Raw genomic sequence first — 16,891 nt, forward strand, 5'->3', positions numbered from 1 at the left:
AACTAAGTATTCAAATATATCATTTTTTTAAAATAAAATATACTTCTAGACATAATATGCAAACAAAATAACATGTAAATTGAAATTAGACATTATATTCTACAATAATCAACATGATTTTCGGTTTTTACTCGTTTTATTTATTTATTTTATTTTATTTTATTTTATTTTATTTTATTTTAAATTCATAACTCCTCTTTTCGAAAAAAAAACAGGATGTTTTTGACAGTTCTGATAATCAAAACTGCATCTGATAAATGAATTTAAGCTCAAATAAAACATGAAATACCAAAATTCACCTCAATTATCATACGTATATCTCTGTACACATTTCCATATGTGCCGAGAATCTAGTAATTCAGTAACAGAAGATTACAAATTGTGTAATATGTGTAAGTTAATAAAGCTGTTAGTCATTGAAATATTAAATAAAAAATACTAAGTTTCATTATTGGTAGGAGGTTATATTAAATCAGGAGTAATTTAATGGAAATGAAATTAAGTATTCATTAAGCAATTTCCCCTGTTTTATGAACTAATATACTAGAACATGAATATTTGGTAAGCAAATTATATATATAAAAAAAATGGAAAATAGAGGACTTATAATATTTTCTCTACGTATTAATATAGGAGAGTGAGTTGATTTAATAAAAAATTATAGCAGAAACAAAGATTATGATAAATTTCATTCAATTATAATTTCTGTACAAAAATTTATAGAAGAGGATGAAGAAGCCAAGTAAATGTTGAATAAAACTATCAAGGTGACACCAACTAAAATTCTTGTAAGTAAAGGCAATGATATTAGTAAAGATTAATATTACACAAAGTATATATGGCTCTATAATCATAAATTCAGAATTAGGTTTTAATGTATGCAATCTTTAGAACTTAATGCTACAGGATCCAATTTAAGAAACAAGGATCTGTCAAACAAAACAAATACTTTTGACAGCGTCTCTATAACATAATATTTGCTAATGTGATGCAGTATCTAATTTTGCGCTTAAATACTTCAGTAACTTCCAACTAATTTGCACAAGACTAAACTTAGTATTACAATTAAAAGTTTGTAATACTATATTAATTCTTATTATTACAAAATAAAATTTTTGGTTACCTTAAATCGCAGAGAAATTTCGAGCTTTCTCCTTCGTCTCTTCGAACAAGCCACTCCCTGAAGGAAGGGTGAAAGAACATGTAGGTGTTGTCCAGTCTCTTCACCAGAAATCCAGAGAGGGTCTGTAACAATTAATATATCCATTAGAAGATATTAAACTCTTTACAAAGAAATATTATGTCACTGAGATTTCAATATACATCACTACAAGTGAAATAAAGTATCTTTTATCTACATTGAATGACTTCCGGATCTAGACTTCAACATTATATTTCATAATCTTTTGACTACTATCTTTGTAATTGATGAAATAGACTATTGAAGTCCAATCCTAGAGTCCTACACCTAGAATAGATATCTAACTCCTGTAATTACTATGAAACAATTAATTGAAGTATTCTCGTAAATTTCAGTTCTAGAAATGTATTACATTCGAAAACCATTTCGTCATGGAAAATAAATGTCCTAACTTTTGTTGCGTATGTACATTTTTAGTGTAAGAAAACTGACAAATATATATATGGAGATTACACATATATTTTGTATTATACTTCACACAAATTTGCATCTTTGTTGTTTTTTTATTATGTGTTAAAACTAGAGTATTATATAAAGGAGGTTCTGCAGGTACAAAATTCTTCATCCATAGATATAATGCAATATCCAACGATAGTTGTATTTATTATAACAAAATAAAATTCACCTTTTATGATATCCCACGAATATTTTTAATAAAAACGTTCTGTTAAATAAGAGAAAACAAATTTATTAGCTATTGAAAACATATATCTAAAAATTCAAGCATGCTATAGCAGTGGATATTCTTGTTAAACCTTACTTTGTACTTGAATAATGTAACTAAAAAGATTTTCTTGAAGTTGAATGAAGTTGATAGTTGAATGAATTATCGCGTTATTTAATCCAAATTACCTGCCTATTTAACATTTGTACACATTATGTACAAGTTAAACTAACTAACACAAAATACTTACCTTAAACCTCTGAAGAAACTCTTCCCACGGGAGAAATTTCTCTGAATTCAGGGCATTCACTGAATAATAGATCTCCAGTAGCGTGAGTGGATACAACGACGCTAGGCACACTGCTAGAATATGGCACACTTTCTCAAATGATCTTATGGTATGAAACCTCAGGTTGAAATGCAGCAGGAAAATCTCAGAGAGGGAAACAGGTAGCACCTTGTAGCTTGATGACTTCATCACCAGATGACCACGTTCTATCAAATCCAATGCAAGCTTTACGAACAGGAAAGATCCTCGTGAAAGGTTCAGTAGATGCTGTGAGAAGCGGAACTGGGTACTGCCTTCCATTTTGCCAGATGTGAAAGTTATGTTATTCTGTATGCTTGGACTATTGTTAATTCTGAAGTTGATGTAGTCGATGAGATCCTTCTGCAAGTTTTCGTTGGCACTCAGCTTATCCAAACTGAAAATGAGTTAAAGTCAATTAGGAACTACTTTTTCTTATGAAAAAAATAGAATCGATCTAAATCTGTATCGATTCAGAATCATAATAATACCAGATAATTAAAATTACTACTAATGCTTTCGTAGTTTACCAAAGAAACACTAGACCAGTTTCGATCTACAACGAAATGTCTTCCTTGTCAATATGCATATATTTTCAATACTTCTTCCCCCTCTCCATTTAATCCATATTTCCTCATTCCCTTCCCTCATTGCCCCACATTTTCTCTTATTTTGTACTCCTTATCTTCATAGTAGAATTCACTCTTGAGTACAAGAATTTACTAGTAGAGAAAAGCTCACAAGATTGTTCGTTTAATGGCAGATGCCGAAGCTGTACAGTCTAGATTTGCAAGAAAAACTGACGTGATGGACTTTTTGAATATATTTTCCAATATTCAACATGCAAAATTCATAAGAATCCGAGGAAAACTCCAATGCAATATTTTGGTCGCAGACCTGTGTAATGAATAAGTTAAATATAGAAGATCTTACCTTATATCCGGGAAATTGAAGATTCTACCAAAGGTTTTGATGTTTACAAAAGATTATACAAACAATTTTAGCAGTGAATAGAAGCCATTGTTAAAAAAATCAGTAAACATCAAACAGGATACAAGGTAGAGTTGCTACCTGTACCAAATTAGGTGGGACACCTCGAATTTTAAGAAAATTTTCTGCGTCTCGATACGCCTACGAGGAACGGATTATAAGGTGGGACACCAAATTATTCATAACTCTTCAAAAATGTGCAAGTGACATTTGTAAAGTTCGGCCCATGATAAGTACCTACGACCGTCAATGATTATATCGCTAACATTTTTCGCGATGACAGTAGCGAAATCACCGCCAATAATATTATTTTTTGTTTGTTCCGGTTCAGTAGTTCGTAGCTTATGTTTAACCCTAATCACCAACACGTTGAAGCTACGAGTTTCCTGTTTCATGTATTCGTGGTTAAAATTTTTATTGCAAAATTCGTTCATGAATACTTGCATTTCTCTCTTATTTTTAATATTGTTCTATGTACAAAGTTGGGTAGAAGGAACCAGTGATCTACACATGTTTCATACGTGTGTTCCACTTTACGGTTACCGAAAGTTGGCGACCCTAGTACAAGAGCTTCTATATTTGACTTACACATTATAGAGGAACTTAAACTGAAATATTTAATCACATACTCTCTTTAAGAGTTGATTTTAAAAATCTTTCCTTTAAACAAAGTGTAAATAGAAAAAAAAAAATTCTTACCTAATTCTATAATATGGTAACTGTTTGGTCACTTCTTGAAGATGTGTTCGCACGGTAACTACTAACTTCAGCCAATTGGGGAAATCGTTAGCATGTTTGGCAAGAAACGAAGCCAAAGTGTCCCCATAATCTGGTCTATGATACTCAGCTTCACATAAAGCATCTATCAGAATTATGCAGTGTTCATTGGGAATCTTTCCTAGTTTTCTGAGCATGCAGAGTGGCTCCAGAATGCCTCGATTGAACGCCAAATCAGGATCCGCAATGCATTCCTTCATCGACACCATTCCTTGTAGGTGAGGTTCACTGATCATGTACTCTCTGTATGCACTTAACTGAGGTGCTTGGCACAACTGAGCAGCTAATGAATGGATGAAGTCAGGTACAAGGCAGGTGGTATTGTTATCACCCTGTATTGAAAGAAAAAAGTAAATTAAATCAATTATAATGATTTCGCAGAGAAATAAAGCTAATAGTTTTAACAATGAGGCATTTGTTAGAATGAAATTATTTGAAGACTTAACTAAGTAAAGGCTTAAGTATCATCTCGAAAAATACCTCCGGTTTTTCTTTCTTTCTTTTTCTTCTTTGTGTGTGTGTGTGTGTGTGTGTTTATGTATCACTGCAAGGAAAATATACATGTCCAGCTATATAAATACGTCCATCACAGTAACAAAAGATTTCAATTGCAGTGCAGTGTAGAAATTATTCGCCAAGATCTCCATGTGTCTGGGAAACGATGTAAAGTGGGACGATAAGTCTCACAGGAGTTGACTGCAGCTCAGAAAACAACACGAAAATATGAATGTGTTTCTTTGCTGTGCCGTCAGGGGAGTATCTGTTCTAGACAAAATGTTGGCGTGCGATAAGAAAACGGTTCTTTGCGATCTCTATCACGCTCTCGTCATTGAAAGTCATCATAAGAATCCATTCTTAAACAACTAATACCAACTTTTCCATTAACATAAAGTTATGTTGTGTGTTTTTGAGATATCTGAGGCCGCGAACTGATGCAACTTGGTCAAACAATTAATGTAACTATATGCTCGCATCATTGGAACGTGTGCATGAAAAATTTTAAAATCTCCTATGTGAAGATATCCTATGAATCTATTAACTGACTGGCTAACCAAACCCTCGACGAGGTGATTCACGCATTAGATGACTTGACGTTCCGCTAAATTCCAGCACCGTGTAATTTATAGTCTCCCCGAGCATTGAAGGTTAGGGACTATTTACGATTTTTTCAGTCAGTCTTTCCTGAAGCTATCGCTTTTACAGGGTCAAAGTCCGTCGAAACTTTTTTTGGGTGTCTAATACCTTTTTGGGTGTACTATAACAATTATGCTCGATAATTGTTAAAATTTGGAGTTTATAAAAGGAAAGTATAATTAAACACAAACTAATGATTGCATTGTAAACAATTAATATAACATTTTCTACAACTTCTTTTTAAAACCTTTATAATTATTAAGCTACAAAAGAATTAAATTAGTTTGCCAAATAATGTGATTTTTTCGTTCAACAATGAAAAAATTCCAGATATAATGTAAAATAGTAGATAAAGTTCACTGAAATAACCATAATACATATAAATATTGTTCTAAACAATTCTTTTTCATACAATAAAGAAATTATGTAAAATAATAATATTTTGCATTATGGTAGTTTATTAGTATTAAATTGCAACTGTCTCAATTCGAGAAAGAAAAATGAGGAATAGATACCGTGAAAGTAATTAGCACGACTCTTCAGCATAAACATTAATTAAACAAAATGGTTCATGCTTTGTTATATGGATGTACTCACCTGACAGAAATGGTAAGCAACAACATGTGAGGCTAGATGACGAATTCTCTCTGAGACTAGATTAATTTGACAATAAATACTTTGAGATCCTGCAGCAGGCCTATCTTTTCCATTGCATGAATAAGCATCTACAACAAAAATAATCATATCAATATATTGATTATTTATTTAATTCGTATTAAAAAGAATTAATAATACATTTAATGCTTTAATGGTCTCAATTTTTGCATTTTCTAAATACGATCTACATAAAAACATGTATCAGAAAAACTGTTAACAAATTTTTGTATCCTGCGAGAAATAAAATATTTAATTTCTGCTTATCTCTGCCATTCTTCTTTAAATTATGTTTAATAAATATGGTACTCTCATTTCTTGTAAACTACTACCAGAACTTAACTACACTGAAGATCTGTAAAAATATTATAAATTACTTTAACAATAAATTATATTATATTCATAAATACAAAGACGTAATCAAAATTTTGTTTCAGAAGGGAGATATTAAAAATACTTCTATGTAATCACATATGTCAGTTAACAAGGAATTAAAATAAGTCAAGTTTTCAATTGAGAAAGCTTTACTTTCTGTAGTAAGAGCAACTGCAAAATATGCCAAATTATGAAAAGTATGATTCACGCATAATAGCTTTGCTTTGTAATAAAGCGATTCATTCATTATGTTGATTGTTCCATCGATAGTTGCGCCACTTATTTAAAGTAAATTAGACAGAGACTTCTAATATAGTATAATAAAATTTCTCTAGCTATGTTCCAAATATAAAATTACAAGGAAAATTTGATACGGCTAAGTATAAGTAAATGTTTGCTGACTTCCATGGAAAGAAAAAGAAAATGTTTCCAATTATAGCTAACATGTTCTGCATCGTTTCGGACATTTTGTTTTGATAATCTCTAGGAAAACATAGGTACTAATTCGATGCATGTTTCTTATATGACGTTGATACTTCTTTGATACACCCCTCTTAAAAATGCAAACTTTTGTTTGATACATCCTTCGTAAAAAAAAGTAAACTCTTGTTTGATACACCCTTCTTAAAGAAGTAAACCCATGTTTGATGCACCCTTCTTAAAAAAAAGTAAACTCATCTTTGATATACCCTTTTTTTTTTAAAAAAAAAAGTAAACTCATGTTTGATATACCCTTCTTAAAAAGTACTTTTTTGTTTAATATACTATTCTTAAAACAATAAACTCATATGTGATATACCCCTCTTAAAAAGCAAACTCTTGTTTGATACACCCTTCTTAAAAAAAGCAAACTCTTGTTTGATACACCCTTCTTAAAAAGTAAACTCTTGTTTGCTACATCCTTCTTAAAAAGGTAAACTCTTGTTTGATACATCCTTCTTAAAAAAGTAAACCCATATTTGATGCACCTTCTTAAAAAAGTAAACTCATGTTTGATATACCCTTCTTTAAAAAGTACTCTCTTGTTTGATATACCTTTCTTAAAAAAAAATAAACTCATATGTGATACACCCCCATTAAAATAGCAAACTCTTGTTTGATACACCCTTCTTAAAAAAGTAAACTCTTGTTTGAAACACCCCTCTTTAAAAAAGTAAACTCATATTTAATACACCCTTCTTAAAAAAGCAAACTTTGTTTGATACACCCCTCTTAAAAAAGTAAACTCATCTTTGATACATCTCTCTTAAAAAGCAAACTCTTGTTTGATACACTATTCCTAAAAAAGTAAACTCTTGTTTGATACACCCTTCTTTAAAAAGTAAATTCTTGTTTGATACACCCTTATCATATCAAAATATAGATTAACACATCAAACACATAGATTAACATATTAAATATAGATTATCATACCAAAATATAGATTAATCAATATGTACTCACCTTGCTGATACATTGGGTCTCTTCTGCGACCAAAACAACTGTACTCAACTAGCTGCAGTATGATGGCAGTCTTTCCTGTGCCTGGATTTCCTGTTATTACCACGCCCAAATTACTACCAGAATCTGTAGAAAGTGCCTCCTCTATCTCCCGTATAAGCCAATGCCTTCCAAGAAAGAGTGGATCTGGTTCTTGCAATGGGACTTCAAAAAATAATGGCTTCAACGTTAGCTGTGGAGCTCGGTACTGTGCAAAACGCACTGAAATTGCAAACAGAAGATATAAATGTAATTGCTCATAATTTTTTCTTAACAAACATTTGGACAATATTTAATTACAAAATAAGAACCAAGCTCTCTCAATATATTATTGAGAGAGCTTTGTTATATATATCACATAATTACCTACCTATGAAAACATTTAAATTTTTACCTCGCAGGCATGATATCACTAGTTTTAAAACTTTCTGATAATTAACTAAAAGAACGTGAACACTACTGAACTTTTCTAAAGGATATTCACTAGAATTTATCAATTGAGTCCAGTTCCAAAATGGCTCTTGTCCATTTATATCAAAACCCAGAAAACCGACAAAAACTGGACGGACTGGAAGGATCGATGTGCTTTTTAGAACTAGAAATATTTGAGAATGTCCAAGTTTTCCACATGAACACACTGAAGTATTATCAGTTCTCCAAAACATGCGGATCCTACATTTTTTTTTTTTTATGTTTTCTGATATTTGCTGTAAATGGACAAGAGCCGTTTTGAAACTAGACGACTCAATTACAATATAACAGATTTATATGAGTATATCAGTATAACTTCCAATTTCTTTCTTGTACATAATAAGTTCTCGCAATATTTATATTGTTTTTACATGATGTAATGAGATGATAAATTCTAACGTAGATATATATTCGCTTAGTACATTGCACTACATTTTAAAATTATTTATTAAAAATCTAAACATAGCTTACATTATAAAGGTATTGGTTTATTCATTTGAATAGTTTCAGGACTTCTTTCTGGTTTTACAGGCCTGATAGTAGTAAAATGCAACCATAATTTTCAAGTTATAATAGATATGGATGGTATTCTGTTTACGGACATTTAATAATAAATCTAAATGTATCTCCAACATAATTACCATTAACTGCATATTTCTTATTAGATCTTTGAGGCATTGTTACACCATAAATTGATTTCATCATCATTAAGTTATTGTTTAGTTCTACCACTGTAGAACTGAAGTGTAAAAGCAAATGTCATAGATCATCGTTTTGGTGAATCTAGTATTAAATTAATGCAATACATATTAATGCATATATAGAAAAATCAATGAAGTATCAAAATTAATAAGTATAACACAAGTAAAATATAGGATTTGAAAGGTCATAAATATAAAGTGAAAAAAAAATGATAATTTTCAAAAATATCATTCTCAAACTAAAACTTACCAACCAAAATTACTGAAATGTTATTGGTTCGTCTAAAGAAAGAAAGTAAACATAAATTCGCCATCATTTTCAAACCAAAATCAACACTGAATTTTCCGTAATATAGTGACCGCTTTCATACAGCATTTTTTAACATAGCCTACATGTATTTCAGTTATATTCCAATTGCTTTATTTACTTCCCTTACCACATAATTTTAATACAAAGCATACTTTACAGCAAATGAAATAATAGCTATCTTCTTTCCCCCCGCCTTCCTCAGTTATTGTTAATAGCACCGAATTTAGTTATGTTAGATACCACTATAAAAGTTCAAACACACACACACTTTTATATACATGCAATTTTATTGTCCTTGTGTAAAATTAAATTATGCCATTCAGATGCCATTATCAATTCTTCTTCATTGTAACTATCTTGTATTTCTCTCTCTTTAATTTTCTTTTTATAGTACGTAACTACAACAAAGGAAACACTACGTCATTATTTACCTTTCGGATCGATAGGTCCTTTCACTGTACCAGTTCGGGCTGACCTTCTTACAGATGCTTTCCGGTTCTTAAACAAATTTAGTTCTTCTACTTGACCAGGTTGAGACGCTAACAAAAACACACGTTACACACAATTATAAGAAACAAAAACAACAGCAAACAAAATTAGTTTGGGAATACTAAATAAAATACCTGATGAAGTTTTTTTGTTAAAAAGAAATCAAAAGAACTAAAGGGAAAAACTCGGTGTAAATTAATTACTTAAAATTAATTCAGAGCGTGATTTTATACAGTTTATTAAGTTTATAAAACAGGGTAAAAGAAGGTACGAAAATGATTGGATGCCATTATTCCTTGATTTGTTTTAAAAACTCACCTGAGTTATCTTTAAAATTTAACTTAGTATTTTTATATTTTTAACGCACACAAAGCACAGGAGTGAGTGTTAAGAGCCTGAGATACTAAAAATAATACAAAATTAACCATTTTTCTATTGCTTGTTTTTCATAAGTGAAAGGTGATAATGAAATGCAACTTGCCACAATCATAGATAATGTTATTCTACAACAGAAAATATGAATCTGAAGAATTTTTAAGTTGCCGTCCATAGAAATTACAGTGTTGCCAGAATAACATTTCCTCCCAAAATCTAAGTTAAGGCAGCGAGTAGAGGAACAAATTCAACTGCATTTCATTACGTATCAAGTTATTTTGGCATCCTGTGAACTATTTTTTAAATAACATTATTATTTAATTTTAATAACTCTATGTTAAAACTATTTTGTTTATTACAAGTAACTAAATACAACTACTATTTTAAAAAGTATTTACAGGATTCCAAAACAACATGATACGTAATCAAATGCAGTTGAGTTCGTTCCTTTAGTCGCTGCCTTAACTTAGATTTTGGGAGAAATGTTATTCGGGCAACACACACTGAAATTTCTATAGATGACAACACTGAAATTTTTCAGGTTCATATTTCCTGTTGTAGAATAACATTATCTGTAATTGTGGTAAGTTGCATTTCATTATCTCCTTTCACTTATGAAAAACAAGCAAAAGAAAAATGATAAATTTTGTATTATTTTTAGTATATCAGGCTCTCAAAAATACAAATTAGCGTTCAATACCTTCTTGAAGTAACTATTAGCACTTTTAATTTAGTAAAAGAGATTATTTGATTTTAATCACGGATTTATGAAACTTGATTACATTTATATTACTGAAATACATTTCTATTCACGCCAAATACATTATACTTCAATTTATTTATTTATCAGATTTCTTTTTGCTTCTTTTCAATTGCTTATGATTATATCCATGTTAATTCGTAATTTTATCATGGGTTTACATTGATATTTAATTCTGTTTAATTTATTTTTTTGGAATTGTTCTTTATACTATGGAATTTGTAATTAAGCATGTATTTATAATTTGCCAAACTTTATCATTTTTTAGTTATGATCTCAATTCATTTAATTTATCAATACTTGTTCACGAATTTGATTTGGTATATTTCTTGACAAATAATTATTTTTTCATTAGTGCTGCTATGTTTTTACTTGATAAAGATGTATGAGTCGAACGTACATACTGCTAGATATGTAATTTCTTCATGGTTTCTTAGCTACAATTTTATTGTTTAACTCTGCCTTTGTTTAACGATAGGAAGATAAAAAAACCTTTTGCACATAATCAGCTATCTATATGAACAACAGTGTCCGTTTGTTGGATAAGAGTGTTTAGCGTCCTTTACAGCACCAAAGCTATATAAGACGTGGAAATACAGCTTAACATATGAATCGAACTGCATGAGCTCCCGCAGGGAATCCAACTGGCGTCTACGAACAACAGTGCTAATAAAATGAAGACAGATTAAGGGTTGATGCAGGCGACGGCAAAAACAATATTTGTCCCGACAAAAGCAACATATAGTGTGTTTACATGTCAGTTACTTCATATAACGTTACAACTGAGCTCATGGTTTTAGAAATAGAATTCGTAATGTATTCGGTAAGCATTTCTAAAAGTTTAGTTTAAAAGATCTCCAGATGACATTTTAATCCCTAGCTTGTGAATGGTAAATATACTAGCCAATGTCCCTCATGCTGAAGCGTCGGTGGACCACCGACGGGCAACTAGCGACATCTCACCAAAAATTGGCGGCCCCGCAACGACGATCTGCGGTGGCCCCACTTCCGTTTTGAAAATTATACCACCAGCGGCAGAGATGCGACGAAACGCCAATCAACCATAAAATTATTACCCCCAAAATATGTTAAATCGCCTATATGCGTGATTTGCTTACATTAAGGTGAGTCTAAAAAACACTATAAAAAAATAAAAAGGTACCCCCGGCTGGGCGCGAAGCACCAACCTTATGATTACTAAACTCGTGATCTTCCGACCTCGCCACGGAGGCGATGCAGAAAACCTGTCTTGTAGAGGGATAAATCATTGAGTTCTTTTTAATTTGGCTAATAAGAGTGGTCCTTTGACCATATATTTTCGACGATAATCGTTTGGGATAAGATACGTTTGCAATGTAATTTTATAACAAAATGACGTGCGTCTGTTTACTTTATTTCACAGTTCTTCCATATTCACTTTCTAATGATCGGCGACAGTTGCTATCTAAATCCACACAATTATACACATCTCAAGATTTTTCACTTCATAATATAGAGGCAGGGGTTACTCTTGACCTCGGAGCTCACTTTAGGAACAATTCGTCAGGAAAAAAATAATATATAATAATAATAACAGCACGTACATGACTGGCAATAGTTCGTGTTGGTCGTTCGCGATTCTCCGCGACGAATCGCAAGAGCGCGGACCAAAATCAAGTCCTCGCTGCTACGCGGTGGTAAGTTCAACACCCCGACTCTAGATATCTGTTTCGACTCGACGAAACCCTGCCCCCAGTGGCCCACAAGCGGCAATCCTTCGACATGTCGCTATATCGACGATCAATATTTACTAGCAAGTGGGTCACTAGATGTTGGCGACGTTTACGGCATGGGGTCGTTTACAACTTTGTGAAAGACAATCATACACAGCCATATCGAGACATTCAGAACTGAATGATCAACCCAAAACAAAATTAAAGATTTACTGCATTTTGAAGTATTTTCTTGGATCATGGCTATCATCCGTAAGCCTTCTTTTGTTACGATTCATTACAGCCAATTTTACGAAGTGCTTTAAATAAAATAAGCACCAGGCTGAATTTGAATTCCTTATTTGATTTACAGTACATTTTTAAAAAATTAAAAAGGCAATATACTTATGGAAAATAGCACTTCAGGATTCACAGGAACAATACAAACTAAGGCGATATAGGGTACATCAAGTACGTACTAATGTAACGTACGACTGTTGAACATTAATTGACACATATCGTAAATATAACGGATATTATGTAAGTTGCAATGTTTAATTATATTTCTTTAAATAAAATTTACATGTACATCTGAATGGAGATTAAATATATTTTAGAAAGGATAAGCGAGTTTTATTTCGGTTTTAAAATTTGCCGTTAATACTTCAGTTAGAATATATATATTGTTAGTATTCAACAAGCAATACTTTTTTTCTTTTAACACACACTTGTCAAACTCTATAATTTGCACATCTGGGACAATCTTCGACAATTCCAATCTATTCACTTATGTTGTATAAGGATTACAATATATATAACAGACAAGTATATGTAAATACCTATAATAATGTGCTTAAAGTAGACTCAAAATACTTTGAACAAGCCTATTTCTATGAAGAGTTTGACAAGCTTTAAGCAGATTTGAAGAATTATATAAACAAAATATTTCAAAGAAATACTTCAAACCGATATTATTTATTGTGTTAACATCAGAACACTCAACACAACCTACTATATAACTAAGAAATTCTACTTCATTCAGATTTTTCTCCTTATCTTCTGTGTCAATGTTTAAATACACAATTTTTATTAGTCGTGATTGGTGGGATTAAAAATGTAATTATTTCGCATCACGCATTACATTTTTTTCTCCAACTAATAAATAATAATCGCGGTTTGTCACCTAATGATGAAGACAAAGTTATTTTCAGATAACCAGGTCAAAAATTTCACCCAATTATTGCATTTAATTCAACTGATTAATTAAAGCTTAATAACTCTTTATCAATTCCAGCACTATGAAGAAAGAACCTAAACTTTAGCGTAAGATCAGAAATGGCGTGTTTTCATTAGACATGAAACTCAAACAACATGCATGCTGCGCTCTCAACTATTCGAGAGGAGCTTGAATTTGGCTTAAATAACGAGCTAAAAGTGGTTGAATAGACATTGGATTTTCTAATCGCGTCATGTGGTATAACGAATCAAGTAATATATCGATCCTAAACTTCCATGCCCTCTGCGTTGTGGGGTTTAGCTCTTTTTCAAGCTTTATGCCTTTCTAGAATAATAGAAATAAATTCGTTTTGTGTGAGGGAAGGTAGCTAGGATTTGCAAAGAAAGAGGTTCAATTGTCCTCTATTTTGAATCGAAGTCACCTTACGACTTTGAAGTAAAGTAGAACTTCTCTTTTGGACAAACTTGTGATTATTTTGACTTAAAGTTTATACCCTCAAAATATTGGAGAATGTATTTCAATATTCTATACCGCATCATCATTTCAAAAATGCACGAGGAGCGATTATACTTTAGTAATACCTTATATGTATCCAGGTATCCAATATATATATGCAGTTTTGAGAAATTCATCAAAATATAATTAAGGTCAGTTATCCGAGATCTTTTCCAGTAATATACTTGTACATAATTTTAAAATTTACTTTGAGGATTCATTTTTGTTAGGTTAGTTAAACACACGTGGAATGATATTTCGATTTTAAGAAACTAACATAGCTATTATGAAGATTCAATTGTGTTAATAAATAGTAAAAAAACCATACCTTATTAATATTGATGTTACTTAAGCATAAAAAGAGACTTGGCAATAAAAACACATGCATAGCACAAATCTTACAAATCAAAGCACCAAACTATACACGAAAAAGCAAAACAAAGTAAATCTTTAACTTTTTTAATGAAAACAATATGAAATAACTACACAATATTTTGGCTGTCGTTGATCAGTTACCAAAATGGCATCCTAGAAGCCAATCTGTCCAGTAACATCTCTTCACTTAAGTTTAGTGCAAGTTGATGTTCTAATACACTATATACTTACTCGTAACGGAATGCCGCCTTTGTGAGGTATTAGTTGGACTAGTGGACGAACAGTTACTATGTCCCGACACAGACATGGACATGAGCGATGTGATGCTGTCTGACGAGGGATCCTTAGAGTTTCTGATGTGCGCGTGTACATCAGCCTCTGATGATCCTGAAAGAAAATATTATTATTCTTTTTTATATACATATTCGTTTAGTTTTACCTTCCAGTATTATAGGCAAATCAAAATACTGGTAGTCAAAGTGTATGCTATCACTATTGAAAATAATGTTTGTTTGTGGTTTATGTATAAATGTAGCCATCATTTTTTTTAAAAAATATCATTTTTAATTTTGTTGTGCTAATATCATTTCTAAAAATACAATTTACAATTCTGTTGTTCTAACTTCTGTGCTAATTACTTCTTTAGTTTCTTATTTCATGCAGTCCACCTTCTTGGCTATATTAACAACTGCCTATTTCATACTTACGGAGCTAAATATAGCCCTTTTTAGGCCAGCCGAAAATTAGTTCTAGCAGCAATAATATGAATGTAGTATGCTACACACACAATTACTTCTTCCCCGAATTGTTTATTTATTTATTTTTAAGGAAATCTACGAATGGTTACTAGTTGTTGCTTAAAATCAAGATCATTAGATTAATATTTGGTAATTTCAGGTTTATGCTTGAACTCGATTAAGTTTCAAGACACACTACGTTTACTTAAAATATACGATATATATCCATTTAATAGAAATATGTTACTTGGTATTACGCTTTACTGGAGATGTACGTCAGAGATCATGTAAATTAACTTTAAAATATGTATATTAGATATTTGTTTACCTGTCAATGTAGACACTGGGCTTGTATTAGTTGAAGCAGTCGTGTTCGCTTCTAGACTAGCCAATGACGAAAAAGATGCACATGATTCATGGCTTTGATTAGCTGAACTTGGCCTACTGGGAGACGGTTGATGTCCTGGCGTCTTCCGAGCGTTTTCACCTAGCAATAAGCCTAATCTCATGTACAGGTCATTTTGTGAGGCCTTCTTACCATGTGTTGTTTTAATAGTACCTCCTTCATCATCTGTAACAAAACAAGTTATTTTAACAGTTCACCAAATCAACTAAAAGATATGTTAAACATGCCCATTAAAAACAAACTGCAGCACACACCACAGTGGCTAATCCATTCTGACATCAAACCATGCATAACACATGCTGGAAAAAGAAAGCCAATAGTATTTAGATAAGCATATACTTCACAAAATACAAAAATGATACTTGCTCCAATCCTACATGCTTTCTCACCACAACCTACAAGAAACAGCAGAGTAAGCTTGGTATATGTCACTACGCCAGTATACGAATGATCTATAAATTAAACAATAAGTGATAAGTCGTACTATTTCCTCTCTTTCATTGCTTCGAAAACTAACAGTGGAACACTATTCTTTTTCTTAAATTCAAACTGAAATGAGAACTGATTCAAAAATGTAAATCAAACACAAAATTATTGAACAATATTACCTCATACCTTCTTAATCTTTGTAATTTAGATTTTCCTATTTTATATTATACGTATATTCTAACAATGTGTATATGTCTAAGAACATGTATATCTTTGCCAGGCGATTGTAATACGTAATTGTTGTACTAGCATTTTGATTCTTACACTAACATATTGTTCAAATTATGTTTAAACATATAAAGAGAAATAAATTTGTAGTATTGGAAAACATAGTGCTCATTAATAGTTCCAAAATAGAAAAAGAAATTCTAATACGTAAATCAGAAACAAACATTAAATAAGCAAATCTATTTTTTATATTCACGTGACATGTTTATTATTAAGAATTATAACATTTTTAAAGTACAACGTGTCACATAAACGGAAGTAAACAGGAATAAAGCTAGTTACCTTAAAAGATTTACGTTTCGTGAAGAGCAATTACATCATTAACGTTATTTTTCATGTCTATAAAATTCATACATGCACATTAAGTTTTTGATAATCACCATCTTGCTTCAAGCATCGTATATTTAGAAATACGAGAAGTCTAAATCTTAAAAGCCTGACATACTAAAAAATAATACAGAATTCGCTATTTTTCTTTTGCTTGTTTTTCGTAAGTGAAAGGAGATAATGAAATGAACTTTCCACATTCATAGATAATGTTATTCT

The 16,891-nt window shown here is 31.4% G+C and overlaps 1 protein-coding gene across 6 annotated transcripts in view; it reads right to left on the reverse strand.

Annotated features, from left to right (window-relative positions):
• rols (zinc-RING finger and ankyrin repeat domain-containing protein rolling pebbles) overlaps positions 1–16,891 on the reverse strand; it is a 339,176-nt gene that overhangs the window by 31,667 nt on the left and 290,618 nt on the right. For 5 of the 6 annotated variants that reach the window (XM_081735978.1, XM_081735977.1, XM_081735974.1 and 2 more), the window contains 8 exons: positions 15,551–15,793; positions 14,717–14,872; positions 9,495–9,602; positions 7,546–7,803; positions 5,671–5,798; positions 3,862–4,271; positions 2,116–2,569; positions 1,124–1,245 (listed from right to left, as the gene is read on the reverse strand). In XM_081735978.1, coding sequence (XP_081592104.1) covers positions 1,124–1,245; positions 2,116–2,569; positions 3,862–4,271; positions 5,671–5,798; positions 7,546–7,803; positions 9,495–9,602; positions 14,717–14,872; positions 15,551–15,793 — 1,879 coding nt within the window. The remainder of the gene's footprint in view (positions 1–1,123; positions 1,246–2,115; positions 2,570–3,861; positions 4,272–5,670; positions 5,799–7,545; positions 7,804–9,494; positions 9,603–14,716; positions 14,873–15,550; positions 15,794–16,891) is intronic. The other variant, XM_081735979.1, reaches the window with a different exon arrangement.

Source organism: Thermobia domestica, chromosome 13 (genome assembly GCF_964235325.1).
Source record: "Thermobia domestica chromosome 13, izTheDome1.hap1.1, whole genome shotgun sequence".
Taxonomy (NCBI): Eukaryota; Metazoa; Arthropoda; class Insecta; order Zygentoma; family Lepismatidae; genus Thermobia; species Thermobia domestica.